This window comes from Leptinotarsa decemlineata, unplaced genomic scaffold, assembly GCF_025532065.1.
Source record: "Leptinotarsa decemlineata unplaced genomic scaffold, Ldec_3_MD MMD2_tig00026374_RagTag_RagTag, whole genome shotgun sequence".
Lineage (NCBI taxonomy): Eukaryota > Metazoa > Arthropoda > Insecta > Coleoptera > Chrysomelidae > Leptinotarsa > Leptinotarsa decemlineata.
Window position 1 is genome coordinate 3,591,001 of NW_027412710.1, and position 16,912 is coordinate 3,607,912.

General features: G+C 32.9%; 1 protein-coding gene across 1 annotated transcript in view; it reads left to right on the top strand.

The window, feature by feature from the left end:
- CAH3 (Carbonic anhydrase 3) overlaps window positions 1-16,912 on the top strand; it is a 57,745-nt gene that overhangs the window by 10,146 nt on the left and 30,687 nt on the right. The window contains exons 2-3 of the mRNA XM_023159066.2: window positions 8,526-8,708; window positions 10,880-11,021. Of these exons, the coding sequence (XP_023014834.1) occupies window positions 8,526-8,708; window positions 10,880-11,021 (325 nt within the window). The remainder of the gene's footprint in view (window positions 1-8,525; window positions 8,709-10,879; window positions 11,022-16,912) is intronic.

Here is a 16,912-nt window from a genome sequence, read left to right on the forward strand (position 1 = left end):
TGATCTTGGTTATCTAATCTTGATTCAACGTTCTCCAACGCGAAAGGTCTTACCCTTTTTTCGCACATCGATTGGTTTCCAAAAGCGTCAAAGCAATTTGTCGTCTAGTCGATAGATTGTCAAGTGAACCTCCTTGTAGTCTATGGAGTTGCCATGTGTTCTGTTCGCAAATGTCTAGACCATACGCAATTAGACAAAAATACCATTTTTTACCTCTTACTGACGTTCTGTAGTGGCTTACATTCTGGTCGCAACGATCTACTTCTCCCATGAACTTATTATAAATATATAACGGGTGTGGCTGATTTACAGTGATCCTTTTCTTATCTTTTTGGGAAAACCGTGATACTTCTTGTAATGGCTCCACCGATAAAGTATTAGAAGCAACATTTACTGCATTGTTATCATGCCATTTGACAATAACTACTTTGTTCTGAGTAGATCTAAAATCATATTCTCCTCTCTTCTTTTTCTTTATTTCGTTTTTTGATAATATTGGACACTTTGACATCCTATTTTCCCGGATAGTTCCTGTAGCTCTCACATTGTCCTTTTGCAGTTGATCCAAGAGTGGGACCGTTGTAAAAAAATTATCAAAAAATATATGGTAGGGAAAACTTTCAAGCATCTTGAGTATGTCGGCATATTCTAGAATAACGGATGGACCTAAACCAAACGATTTGTATCGTTTTTTTTAGCTTTGTTTTGGCTCCTTGATAAGGCTCAATCCACACACAGTAGCCGCTACTTGTGGCACCCATCCAAACCTTGTAACCATAGCGAATTGGTTTATTCTTGATGAATTGCTTACATCTATGTTTCCCAAAATAGGGAACCATGGATTCATCTACACTGTGAGTCTCAGAATAAGGCGCGAATCTTTGGAAATTTTCATTCAGTCTATCGAAAAATGGCCTAACTTTGGCATACCTGTCATTTATATCCAAATTGTCATTATCACAGCAATGAAGATTTGACATGATGAACTCAAACCTATCTCTAGCTAATGCATTTGCTACTACATCGTTCCTTGTATCGCCACTTTTTTCCCAAAACATACGTCTCCTTGGAAGAGGCACATATCCACTTAGCAACAATACTCCAATACTTCCGGATTTATTTTTCTTTGCAGCATACATATTGCTATAGGTTACAAACATATTTATGATATCTTCATCAAACATTTGAAAAAATAGTTCCGTTGGAGAAAAATTTGCATTTGCCTTTTGCATTGGTTGTCACTCTATTGCAGATGGTTGCAGATCCTTTTTTTCCCATACATATTTTTTACTAGAAGATGTTTGTAAAAGGCTAAGCGGGATGTTGTCTTCTTCATCCTATAAGACTGCATTTTCTTCATTTTCCTCATTTTGAACCAATTCAGCTTCCGCTCTTAGTTGGGTACCAGATAAGTTACTTACAGTCATACATTCCTCATCCCCCGAGTCTTCATCTGTTAAATCATTGCAACAGTTGGTAGGTGGCATAAGGGCAATTTGTATGTCATTTCTATGTCTACCTCCAAGCTTTCTAGTAACTTGTGTAGCGTCAAGCCGCTGAAACCAAAAATTCATTATTTGCATGGAGATATGCCGATTGTCCTTAAAAAAGGACAGTGCTAGAAAAAGCATACTAGCCTCCTTGTACAAACATAACCTCAAAAAAAAAGTATAGTACATGATATATATATATATATATATATATATATATATATATATATATATATATATATATATATATATATATAAAGCGATGGGTAGTCTTGACTGACTAGTTAAGGAGAAATACGGAATAATGTTGGGGATGTCACTGTGGACAGTGACTACTGTTTCAAATAATTTAGTTAACCCCATAAATAATAATAATTTAAATTTATCAAACAGTGGAGATATACCTCCAACTTCATTATTTTTCAAAACCTTACCATATTTTCAGTCTTTAACACCCAAGCTCTTGAACGTTTTCAAGAGTGAAAATATTAAATTTGCTCAATACATTGTCACTACTACGAATAGTCTATTTTCCAAAATTAAAACTCCTTTGAAAACCCTAGAAAAGTCTAATGTAGTATATGAAATTCCTTGTCATACATGTGATAAGACATATGTTGGTCAAACATCTAGAATTTTATCAGGACGTATAACGTCACATAAAAGTGATTGTAATATGAACAAAGCTACCTGTGCATTGGTTGAACATGTCATCAACACAAAACACACAATGAATTACACCGAAGTTAGAGTATTGTGTACTGAAAGTAATTTACAGAAACGGCTGTTTAAAGAAATGTTCTTTATCAAAAGGAATACAAACAATATGAACAAAAAGACTGAGATTAACAATCTTAGTAATATTTATAATTATATCTTGAAATTGGAACTGATTCCCCCAGGTTCCCAAAGTAACAGATAGTGTGTGAGTTTGGAGGTAGTGTTGAGTCTTGTTACTCACTTCTTTTATGAGTACTTGGCAGCACTGTATCCATGAGATATATATATATATATATATATATATATATATGAGATATATATATATATATATATATATATATATATATATATATATATATATATATATATATATGAGATTTTATCTGAGCACAGCACAACAACACACGCGCAACTCTAATAACTTATAAACCTTCAATCACATCTTCTGCGATGCAATACCAAGCGCCATCTCATTTAAACAACCGAAACTATGAAAATAAAATGATTTTAGGTGGCTGTAATAGGTGTCCTTATTTAAGGGCAATCGGTATATCTGGGTTAATGGTTTTATATTAAATAGCAGCTTCTGCAGAGTAACAATGAAAGGGGGAGGTATCGCAATTTTATCAAAAAATATTCATAGTATAAAGAAAATGGAAATAGACAAGTATTGTACAGAAAAAGACTTTGAAGCATGTGGAATCACATGCATGACTTGCTTGCTCATGAGAGGATGCATGACTTGCTTGCTGAGGTTTTCCGACCAAATACTATTTTGCTGGTCTGTGGTGATTTTAATATTGATATTTATAATAAAAATAGTCCTAGAACTTTTACGTTGTTATGTGACATTTTTGAATTATTTGGTATAAAACCTATGGTTGAATTGCCAACCAGAGTTACATTAAATACGCTCAGTATTTTCAGCAATTTTACTGATGAAAGTTCATGTTGTGTTGTAGACAACGCTGTATCTGATCATAAATCAATACTTTTCGATTTTGGTTTGGAAATTAAATCTGAAAGGTATGTTGGACAATTTGAACGTTCTTATAATGATAACGCAATTGAAAAATTTGTCACTGAAATTGAAGAATGGAATGAATTCTACAATCTTACAGAAGTCAACCAAGCCTTCCAATTTCCCCAAAAGGTGCCAAAAAAGTAAAACAATTGAAAATCGTTGTGTTTCCGATGAAGTAAAGCTCTTCAGTCAAAACTTGAGAGACCTGCATAAAATTAAAACTGAATATCCAAATTTAACAGGGTTCTACATGAAAGAAAAGCAAAAGCACTACCGTTTAATTAAGAATGCAAAAAAAATAATTTTCAGGATGAAATTGATCTATCTGACAACCCAGCAAGAACAATTTGGCAAGTTATCTCTGAGCTCTCAAATAAAACTAAAATGATGCAAAATGATGTTTCCATCAAAGTGAATGACTCTATTATCACGGAACCAGTTGCAAATTTATTTAATAATTATTTTATTAATGAACCAAAATATATTGTTGATAAAATAGATAATAATGGCCCAAACTTTGATTTTTTTCTTTCAAAAAGTAAGAACAATCCGTGGTTCATTTTTTCTAACACCTTTTGTTGAAGTAGAACTCTATGAGTTTCTGCGACGAAAACTCAAAAATAAATGTTCTTCGGGTAATAATGAAATACCAATGTTTCTCCTGAAAAAAACTTTGCATGTGTTATGTAAACTATTGCTGTTCTTGTTAAACCTATCTTTTTCTATTTGTCGATTTCTCAACATGTTGAAAATTGGTATAATTATGCCAATATTTAAGAAAAAAGATGAACTTTCCTTAAGCAACTACAGAAAAAAAAACTAATAAATAGAGTTTATTCTAGGATTTTCACTATGAGTGTTTTACAAAAACCGCTACATGTGTTTCGCAGGGCATTTGACTGCGTAAATCATTCTATTCTGCTCTCAAAGCTGTATACTTATGGAATTAGAGGGTTACCATTGGACTGGATATCAGATTTTCTTACTTTCAGGAAACAATATATCACTGTTGGCACTGACAGTTCTGAGATCCGAGATATTGATCTGGGCATACTACAAGGTTCGATTTTGGGACCAGTACTAATTATATTCTACATAAATGACTTGGATTACCTATCAGTACCAGCATCATTTACTTTATATGCTGATGACACGTCAGTTCTTATCTCGGATAAATCAGATGTACTATTGACGGAAAAATGCCAAGAAGTATTTCAACAATTGCATGGTTGGTACTCTGCTAATCATTTATTCCTCAATATTGAGAAAACAAATTCTATGACGTTCCACCTTCGTTAAAAAAGAAGTGAGGATATTGAGTTTGGATTCGATGACACACATATTTCCACCAAGAATAATTCGATCTCCTTCCTAGGCTTTCATTTAGATCAACATTTAAACTAGGAGAATCACTGTCGCATTCTAATATCTAAAATGAACTCAATATCATACCAATTCTGAACTACTAGGGAAGTTCTGCATATGAATCAACTCATTTCTTTATATTACGCCCAAGTCGATAGTCGATTGCGGTATGGTATCTGTTTCTGGGGTCTATCCCCATGCTCCAAAGATGTTTTTTTGGCACAGAAACGAGTCTTACGTTCTCTTGTCAACACATCAAATCGAACTAGCTGTAAGCAATTTTTTCAAAAATATAAGATTTTAACACTGGTGTCTATTTTGATTTTCGAACTATCAATATGGTATTTTCAGCAGAAAGATACCTTACTCCAATCTAAAACCAAATATCACTTCGAAACTCGCTAAAAAAAATGATTTACCTGTAACATTTAATAGACTCAATGTATCTTTGAAATCACCCCAGTCTATGGCACCCAGAATTGGGTGCCATTGTGCGAGCTAAGGACTAACGAGGTCTTACCTTTCAACGTGTGATTCCTAACACGGTATGTATATGAATGATATAAATGATCACCTGATGGTTTTTGCGATATTGATTTCAAAGGTGATGATACTTGATTTTTTATAGAAATTTCAAGAATTTCAACCATGAACTTGTTTCTCAAGATGCTGCTAACTTATCATGGGGTGATATTGTGACTATGCAAGATATTAATTCCAAAGTAAATTTTCTCAACGAATGCATCATTATGCTTTTTGATAAACATGCTCCAGTTTGCACTGTAAACAGAAAACATGAAGCTTCCCCGTATATAACTCATAATATCAAATTGATGATGAAAACCCGTGATATAGCTCATACCAAATATCTTAAAGAAAAGACAGCACCCGCTAGACAGTACTATGTAACGCAATTACGTCAATGACGCAGTAAAACGTGAAAAAACAGCATATATACAATTTGTTTTGAACAAAAATAAAAACAATTCAAAAATGACATGGAGAAATCTTGCAGATTGGGGTGTTACTACAAAATCATCCTCGCAAACCAATAGCCTGCTAATTGAACTACGTAAGACCTGAAGAAATCAATGACTATTTTTAAACGTAACTGGACATTCAATAGTAAATAATGACACTCTTTCATTCTAAAATAATAATGAATTGAACGCTCCTATGAACTTTTCCCCTACCGATATACGTGATGATGATATTTTGACTGCTATCAAAAAATATAAACCAATGCTTAACGTATTGACAATATAAATATCAAGATTTCTTTAGTGATACCACACTGTATTGATGAAATTGAACTTATTTTCAATGAGTCCATCAGACAGGGTATTTTTCCAGATGTTTGGAAGATTGCTAATATAATTCCAGTTCCGAGAAAGAATACACCTACCACGTTTAGTGACCTACGCCCTATCAGCATTCTGCCTTCGTTCTCTGAAATATTCGGGAAAAATGTTTCCCGTCATGTAAGAGCTTTTCTTTAAGAAAATCGAATACTCCCGTACGAGCAGTCTGGGTTCCGCAAAAAACACGAAACACAGACTGCCCTCTTGAAAGTAATCGACGATCTTGCGAGATTCAGAGATCAATCAAAAGTCACCATTTCAGTACTGGTTGATCAAAGTCAAGCTTTCGATTCAGTTAAATTTGATTTACTCATTAGCAAGCTCAAGTTCATAGGATTCGATTACATTTCTCTTAAATGAATGACCAGCTATCTCACAGGCCGATCACAGAGGGTCAAACTGGATGATAACTCATGGTCATCCCTAAAAGAAACAATCTCAGGTGTACCGCAGGGAAGTATTTTAGGACCTTTGATGTTTTCAGTGTTTATTTTTGATTACCCCATTTTCTTATCACATTGTCAAGTACATCTATACGCAGATGTAGGAGGGCTTTTCTTTGACTTGTCGCGTGCATTCGACACTATAAAGCACGAGTATTTACCAATCGAATCAGAGGCAATAGGTATACGAGGCCCAGTTCAGCAGTGGATCCTATCATATAAATCTGGGAGGACGCTTAAGGTGCAGATTGAGGACGAGTTCTCTGATAACTTTGACATTACAATTGGTACTCCCCAAGGTGGTGTCTTAGGCCCCTTGCTATTTTTGCTTTATGTGAATGATTTACCCACTCACATTAAGCATGGACAAGCCTTTATCTATGCGGATGATACCACAGTTATTGTTGTGGCTGACACCGCTACTGAATTCCAAAAGAAAATTAAATTGGTTACAGAGGAATTTGCGCACTGGTGTGAGGTGAATCATCTAATTAACAATACAGACAAAATGGTGTTCATAGAGTTTAAAAGTCACCTCAGGCGAACACACAAACTTACAATAAATATTGATGATATTGAAATAGACACATCAGAGTCAGCACGATACTTAGGTATGGAACTAGACTATGAGTTCTCATTAACAACCAGATAGATTCTATTTGCAAAAATCTAAATAAACTATATTATGCTTTCTATACACTCAAGTCAAATTTTCATAGACCTTACTTGATTAATTTATATTATGCACTGGTATAAGCACCATCAGCTGGAACATCATAGTATGGGGAAGGTCCACAGAAACATCCAGAGTCTTTGGAATACAAAAAAAGTTCATCAGAATGATATATGAGTTAAACTACAGAGAATCGTGTAGGAACACCTTCACAAATAACAATATTTTAACATTCACATCTATTTCTTTGTATAAATTACTGACGTATACCTTTTTAAATAAAGGAAATCTAAACAAAAACAGTGAGTACCACAGATACGATACGAGAAAGAAAAATGACTTTCACTTACATCCCATACTCAGATTACATCACAAAAAATCACCTCTGTATGCACGGGCATATTTATTCAACTTATTGCCTAAAAGCATGAAATCGGAAACAAAAATAAAAACTTTTAAACATTCACTGAAAAAGTTCTTAATCCAAGGAACATTTTATACTTTCGAGGATTTCATTTAAAAGTGTGGCTGATTCATTTTCATCTATGTAGTATGCATTATATGTACTGTTTTTAATATGTATCCATCCAATATGTTTTAACTTTTGTGTGAAATTGACTATTGTTAATGTGTTTGTACTTGTTTGTTTTTCATTTTTTTTGACATATCTCATGTTGTAAGAACAACCTAAAGAGACAAATATATTATCTATCTATCTATCTATCTATCTATCTATCTATAGAGTTATATTTGTCTTCCCTCACACCGATACAGAAAGTTGCGTGGCCAATATAAACACAGATTTGCACAAAACATTCCTATATTTGGAGAATTACGGACTGAAAATCAATCCAAATATAACTTTGACCTTATGCATAGGGTCTCAAAGACAAATAGTAGAAACTCAGTGTAACTTTAGGCTCATTCTCGATAACGCAGACATTGACTGGGTAGACAGTGCTAAAACTCTTGGCGTAACCATAGAATAGCTCTTTGTCTTTCCATGAACATGTGACAAAATATTTTCAAAGTATCATTCTTCAAACTCAAATCGCTATACAAATTCAAGTATCAGTTTTCAGAAGAAATGAAACCCAGGTTAGTTAAAACCCTTATTTACCCCCATATCGAGTATTGTTGTTCGGTGTATTACAATTTTTTGCCGCAATATAACAAGCATAAGTATTTATGTAAGTATATAGTAAATAAGTATTTTAATAATTATTTTCTCACACTCACTGTATAATTTTTGGAAGGAGTGGAAGATATCCTTTGGCTAACTCTTTTCCTTTTATATGTAAATGTATTTTATATAAATAATAAACGATATTATTATTATAAATCAAAGCAGATATTGGTCTTCCATCCAACCATTTGATTTTTCAAACGAAAATTCAGAAACTAGTCTCCAGGATAAAAAATCCTCACGAAATACTGTTATTGTTGCAGAAACAATCGAAATCGAAGAAGATGCTCATATCCACGTTGCTGAATGGCGATTACAAAAAGTCCAGTCTCCAATTGAGTTACAACATGATGAAAGTATCCATCACGATCATTTCGAACCACTGGAATTTCATGGCCATTGGGATGTTGGTGGCGATGCTACATTCACTAATAATGGATTCACAGGTGAGATGAGAAAATAAAAAGAGTTACTGAATTCAGCCTTCAGAATAATTGGTCGTTAGTATCGTGTTGTAAGGTTACTTTTTTCTCTTTCCAGTATCATGTAACAGTTCACCTCGTTTCACGATAAATTAATACCCGGGGAGAACACACTAAACTGACTTTTTTTCTGTATCTGTTGTATTTTTTTCACCAGTAGTTGTCTATAATAATAATAATTGAGATAATTGTAGTGATACAGATTCAATAACTGGTAACGTGTCCTGAAAATTCCTTTCTCCATTTACTCTCATTCAGTGGCCAGATCTTTTTATTTTGACCAAACATCTACATAGAGAAGATATTCTACATACAGAGTAATCAAAATGATATGACAATGAAAAACAGCATAACTATTTTTTATTTCATTGGAAAGGGTATAGTATTTCCAATACCAATTGGAACAGCAAAAAATAATATGCCGACATAGGCGTCGGCATATTATTTTTCAGTGATAGTTTTTCAGTTACTTATTCTTACAATCATAGCAATTGATCACCCCATGAAAAAATTATCTCAACTGCATTTTCCCACCATGGGTAATTATGAAAAACTTCAAAATTTAAGGCAGTTGATTTCCGAATCGAAAACTCTAAAATACAATGAAAACACAAATAATCACACCGAATTCCCGTCAAACATATATTTACAAAATAATAGAGGCCAACAAAATTGCTACAAAAATCAAAATTTTTCTTCGCTATATTCGGATGAGGTGGAATCATCATCGGGTTGAATAACGATCGGATTTATGGAACTTTGCACAAAATATTTGTTCTCTTCTTTTATAACGTGGGCCACACAGTTCTTCCACACATCACTATTACCTACTTCATTCACCAATCGCCTTATATTGTCAAGCACTACAGCATTCAAAGTCAGTGACTGATTACATTTCCGCAAGCTTTCTTTCATTGTGGCCCAAACCATTTCAATTGGATCGAACACACAATAGTATGGAGGCAAACATAAGAGAATATGACCACGTGTTCCACACATCGAATCAATATACTCTTTTTTGAAATAACGTTGTTTTATGGTCGCCAGTAATACCTTTTCGGGTATTTTCATGTCATGATTTCGCATGAAATCAACAATATCTGCTTTTTTTGTGCTATTGTTTGGTACTTTAGTCAATAACGGAGAATGATACGAAGCGTTATCCATAACAATAATCGAGTTTGGAGGAATATTTGGGAGAAGCTACTCACTGAACCAGGTTTGAATAAAGCCGCAATCATATCCTTGTGGTAATCAGCAAACGAATCTTTTATATTTTTGGCCGACAGAAGCAAAGCGTTAGGTACGAAACCACTTTCATTCCCGGCATGGAAAATTATAACACGATTTCCCCTTGAAGAAGGTGCGTTCAAAGCACAATACTTGGTTTCGTCTACCCAGCCATATTTGACAACATCATGGGTGACAAACCAAGTTTCGTCGAGGTAGATTATATGTCTGCTGGATTCTCAGTAGCTTTTCATTCGCCTCAAATATTCTTGTCGGAGTTGAACAATGCGTGTCGATTCCATTATGACCATCCGTTTGTTCAATTTTTTATATTTGAATCCACAAGTCAATATGACACCTCGTAGAGTTTCTGATAATTTGTAATTGTAATCGGGATAGTCGAGTAATTTATACCAAATCATTTCCAAGGTTGGTACTTAATTTTCTTGAGATATACCATAAATTGTTCACCAAGTCACATCTTTTGTAGCACCATCAACGTTTGCGAATTTTTTATCGCTTTGTTAATGAGAGTATATGAATATTTCATATTTTATCAATTGATATTTTTCAACTCCAAACTTCACTTGTGTATGTTACGATTTCCATGCTTGTAAAAAAGTCTCAGGAAAATAAAGTATTGTATTGAATTATTGTCAGCTTCATCAAAAATTCAGGCAGTTCAAAGAATAACGTTAAATATTCATTTAATGAAAAGGAGTATAAAAATACGCTACAGTTAAACAATATACTCATAAATTGTGAAAAATATGAATATAATCAATTGCCCTAGGACTTTTTCGGCTCTTCTCAAGTCAAATTTTGTTCTTCCTAATCATTTCCCAGGGCTGAATATTCCACAAAAATAATTTTCTCATAGAAATGATGAAACATCATTTTTTCAGCAACTCTGCGGTTCAAAAACAGAGAGTTACCAATTTTGAAAGGGGGGCCCCTGCATGGATTTGAATATGTATTTGAGCAGTTACACTTTCATTGGAGTGAAGATGACCACAGCGGTTGCGAGCATATTTTTGAAGGACAAGCGTAAGTAATATAATCATAGGTTATTATTCTTTAAATATCGACTAGCGACGAACACGACAGCGAATTCGTGAGTCGATCTAGTCATAATTGAAATTCAATCCGTCAATTAATCATAAGAAATTCAACTATTTATTTTATATTTGATTTTTGTTGGCAAAATATCTCAAAGGTCTTTCATTTTGCAGATAACTACCTAGCTTAAAATCTATTGGTGAAAAATAGCGTAGAATTTCCTATGAAGTTCTTATATTAAGTTATTAAAAAATTTATGAGTCTACTTAAACTGTAATACCTACTTCAATTTAATCGAAACAAGCGCCATTTAAATCCAGTGTACTTTTTTCAACTAAAAAACACAAGCATTACAGGAACATACTCAAGGGGCTCCAAAAGCGGTGCCTGTGCGAAAGAAGCGATTCATGTTGGATTTGTATCACTGGAGATTAAATTTATTTGGGAAAAAGTTCTCAGGAAATTTATTCCACATGAACGCAGTTCTCCAAATAAAAGAGTTCTTAAACAGTGAGGTTCCAGGTGTACTGAGTTGAATTTCAGTACCGCTCTTGGTGGAATCAAATGTGCCATGACACTTGAACATATCCCGTTGAAGTATCTACAGGGCTATTCAAATTCGTTTCTGTACACGGGGATCTCGTAAATAATAAGAGATAGAGTGTCGGTTAAATTATGGTAAAGTTGCGTATTTCAGAGACCTATTCAATGATGTAAAGAAATCGAATATAGCTCTTCTGTTTCTGGAGATATACCTACATGACAAAACCAACATTCCCTAATTATTCTTTTGCCTATATCTTCTTTATTCGCAAGCATACTGAAAATCTGTTCACATTTTGCTATTGGCATTTGATGTGGGTTCTCAGAATATATACATGAATCTTTTATACAGGGTGTCATCTGACTTGGGCCACCCCATCTTTGAATTTTTATATACGGACCTGTATTTTTTGTTGTAGTTTTTGGATCGTAGACGTTTACTTCATACTGAGAAAACCAATTCAATTTTATATTTCGGTAATATTCGATTGTAATTGTGTGAATTATTCCCTTTTAAATTACGGCCCTGGAAATTGGTTGACTGAGTTGAATAAAAACACAATGGCAACTTTCATGTCTCCCTATATATCGTAGAGTTTTTCGAGAGTTTTTTTTCATTTTTAGATACCTGTTCATATTTTTTCCATTTTCTACAATGAACTTCGAATAAGAAAACCTTTTACGATTATCTGAAACATATCTACAACAAAAATATATTATATGTGTTCTGATGAGCAGAAAAAAAATGGTAGCAATAATAACATCCGAAACGAACACTATAATTATAATGAAAATTGAAATGAAGTAAGTAATTTATATACACAAAAAAATTAATTGTGCAATAAATGTTCGAATTGGAGTCCTTCCATGTCAAGACAAATAATGGAACAATAAGATGATCTGCAAGATCACCAGATCTTATTATTTTAGACTATTTTCTATGGGGGACATTGAAAAATAGGATTTACGCTGGCAGAGAGATAGAAAATGTGGAAGACTCGTGATTGAGGATTTTGAATGATTTCGCAACAATGCAGCAAATAAGTGTATTAAGGGCAATAAATAATATGAAAAAACCAAGTTTGAAAATGTCTCGAAATGGAAGGACTCCAATTCGAACATTTATTGCGCCAATAATTTTTTTGGGTACCTATTTCAATTTTTATTACAATTATAGTGTTCGTTTCGGATATTACTACACCAGATCAAAGTCGAAATTTCGAAATAACGAGATCGAATTTGGAATTTCGACGATTAAAGTCGTAAAGTTGTAATTTCAAAATCAACGTCGAAATTTTGAGTTTGAAAGACGGAATTTCGAAATAACGAGATTATAGTCGAAATTTCGGGTTTCAAAGTCGTATTTTCGAAATGAAGAGATTAAATTTGGAATTTCCAGTTTGAAGTCGTAATTTCGGGAATGAAGTTATTTTCAGGTCAAAGTCGAAATTTGGAAATAACGAAAAATAAAGTAGAAATTTCGAGTTTCAAAGTCGTAATTTCGAAATAACGAGATTGAAGTTGAAATTGCGAGATGAAAGTGGTAATTTCGAAACTGAAGTTGTGATTTTAACATCAAAGCAGAAATTTCGAGTTTCAAAGTCGTAATTTCGAAATAACGAGAAAAGTCTAAATTTCGAGTTTCAAAGTTGTTATTTTGAAATAACGAGAATAATAAATTTTTGAGATTGAAATCGTAATTTCAAGATAGATGTCGTAATATCCAGATTGAAGTCGAGATAGAAGTCGAAATTTCGAGTTTCAAAGTTGTAATTTCGAAATGAAGAAATTACCGTTGAAATGAAGAGATTACAGTTGGAATTTAGAGTTTCAAAGCCGTAATTTCGAAATAACGAGAAAAGCCAGAATAGAGTTGAAATTTTGAGATTGAAATCGTCATTTCCAGATTGAAGTCGTAATTTCGAAATAGAAGTCGAAATTTTGAGTTTCAAAGTCGTAATTTCGAAATAATGAGAAAAGCCTAAATTTCAAGTTTCAAAGTCGTTATTTTGAAATAACGAAAATAAAGTTAAAATTTTGAGACTAAAGTCGTAATTTCAAGATTGATGTCGTAATATCCAGATTGAAGTCGTAATATCCAGATTAACGTCGAAATTTCGAGTTTCAAAGTTGTAATTTCGAAATGGAGAAATTACCGTTGAAATGAACAGATTACAGTTGAAATTTAGAGTTTCAATGTCGTAATTTCGAAATAACGAAAATAGCCAGAATAGAGTTGAAATTTTGAGATTGAAATCGTAATTTCCAGATTGAAGTCGTAATTTCGAGATAGAAGTCGAAATTTTGAGTTTCAAAGTCGTAATTTCGAAATAATGAGAATAGCTTAAATTTCGAGTTTCAAAGTCGTTATTTTTAAATAACGAGAATAAAGTTAAAATTTGGAGATTGAAGTCGTAATTTCAAGATTGATGTCGTAATATCCAGATTGAAGTCGTAATTTCGAGATGGAAGTCGAAATTTCGAGTTTCAAAGTTGTAATTTCGAAATGAAGAAATTACCGTTGAAATGAACAGATTACAGTTGAAATTTAGAGTTTCAAAGTCGTAATTTCGAAATAACGAAAATAGCCAGAATAGAGTTGAAATTTTGAGATTGAAATCGTAATTTCCAGATTGAAGTCGTAATTTCGAGATAGAAGTCGAAATTTTGAGTTTCAAAGTCGTAATTTCGAAATAATGAGAATAGCCTAAATTTCGAGTTTCAAAGTCGTTATTTTTATATAACGAGAATAAAGTTAAAATTTTGAGATTGAAGTCGTAATTTCAAGATTGATGTCGTAATATCCAGATTGAAGTCGTAATTTCGAGATGGAAGTCGAAATTTCGAGTTTCAAAGTTGTAATTTCGAAATGAAGAAATTGCCGTTGAAATGAACAGATTACAGTTGAAATTTAGAGTTTCAAAGTCGTAATTTCGAAATAACGAAAATAGCCAGAATAGAGTTGAAATTTTGAGATTGAAATCGTAATTTCCAGATTGAAGTCGTAATTTCGAGATAGAAGTCGAAATTTCGAGTTTCAAAGTTGTAATTTCGAAATGAAGAGATTACAGTTGAAATTGCGAGTTTGAAGTCGTCATTTCGAGATTGAAGTCTTAATTTCGAGATTGAAGTCTTAATTTCGAGATTGATGTCGTAATTTCCAGATTGAAGTCTTAATTTCGAGATTGATGTCGTAATTTCCAGATTGAAGTCGTAATTTCGAGATAGAAGTCGAAATTTTGAGTTTCAAAGTCGTAATTTCGAAATAATGAAAGAAGAGAAGAGGAGAAATGAAGAGATTATAGTTGAAATTGCGAGTTTGAAGTCGTAATTTCGAGATTGAAGTCTTAATTATAGTTGAAATTTCGAGTTTGAAGTCGTAATTTCGAGATTGAAGTCGTAATTTCGAAATAACGAGATTGAATCTGAAATTTCGAAATCAAAGTCGTAATTCCAAAATTAAAGTCGTAGTTTCGAGATTGAAGTCGAAATTTTGAGTTTCAAAGTGGTCATTTCGAAATAACAAGATTGAAGATGTAATTTCGAGATTAAAGTCGTAATTTCCAGATTTGAGGGGAAGTTTCGAGTTTCAAAGTCATGATTTTGAATTAACGAGGTTGCAGTCACAATTTAGAAAATAAAGTAGTAATTGAAGTCGTAATTTCGAAACGAGATGACAGTCGAAATTTCGAGTTTCGTAGGCAAACATCAAAAAATATTTGTTCAATGGATTACATGGTCCACTGAATGTCAATCCTTCGAATTTTTTTATAGAATGTCGTCATGCTCAGTTTCATTCACATACAGTATGAATCGAACACTAAATCAGTTCTTTTCAATTCTGAACCCCTCAACAATTTCTTTTTCACGATGTTCGAAATTCTTTTTCTGGATTAACTCACAAATTCATTCGTTTCAACAATCAAACGACAGACGTTTCCAACTTCAACTTCTTATCCTCTTTTTCATAAAAATTTTCACATTTTCCAGTCAACAAAATTTTACAATTTGCAAAAAACAGCCATGAAGAAACTCAATCGAGAACAAGAAAGGTTTTGATTGAAACATGATATATGGGAACAGAGTGACGTCAGATCCTGATAAATATTAGTTCATTCCTCAAACTGATTTATTACAACAAATTTAACGTTTCAGTTTATTCCTCAAATATGAACTTTTTCAGTGAATCATAACCTTGCATATAATGTTCATACACAAAGAATCCGACTTCTGAGTATAACATAATTTACGTGATTCCAGAGAATTTTCTACTCTGACATTATTATTTATTGGATAATTCCATTGCGGTGAATTCTGAAACTGTTCGATGAATTGGAAATGACAAATAAACTACGCATTAAAAAATATTCAATAATTATTCTAGAAATTCTTGCAAAAGTAGTATCCTCATAGACGAAAATAACTTCATCAACAGACTAATTTCATTTAATAAGTAGACAATATACAACATTTAGTTTAATTCATTTTATTGTATCAAATGATGTTTTTGATTTTTCTATAACCTCAAAACATATAAGACTTCTTTGAAAATACCCTATCAATATGCTAAATATTATCATGAAACTTGTGATGCACTGTTTGGAACCTTTGGTGTAGTAATGAATATTACTGGAGTTTTCCTCAATACCAAACCGTTATTTTAACTCCTCGGCACGTGTTTCGATCACCAAGTGATCATCTTCAAGAGGAAGATCAGACAGTTTGATCTTCGGTTTGGTGTTGGGAAAAAACTCCAGTAATATTCATTATCATGTTTTTTATCACTTTCATTTGTAACTAATGTTGTAGCAGCAGTTTAGTCCTATAAGGGCATTTTCAAACAATTACAATAAACTAAAAATAAATCATAATGTTAGCCCTTATACAGCGTGACTCACGGTCGATGGTAGGTTAGACGTTTCTGGAAAACGCAAAGCATGATTTTTCTGAAAATTTCACCTCTCACATTTCCTCATTTGTTCTATCGATCTAAAATATTTTCAGCATTGCGGCATTGCCACTTCCATCAAAAAGTCCTAGCAACTTTATTTTTTCAAATAGAACACCCCGTATATTAATACATTTTTGGAATCGCTCTGGTATTTCAATACTTTTTTGTCAATAATGACCTTAACCTTTCTCTATCTGTTTTCGAGATGAAAAATAAATTGTGCTAAATATGGTCCAAAACATAGCCTTAATTGAAATTAAGTACATTAGTACTCTCAATTTATGAAAAGTTGATATTTTGATGATAGTTTGGACAAACTCGAAATATTCAAATAACACCAAGAAATCGACTCTATATCATACAGGGCGTGCTAAATTTACTATTA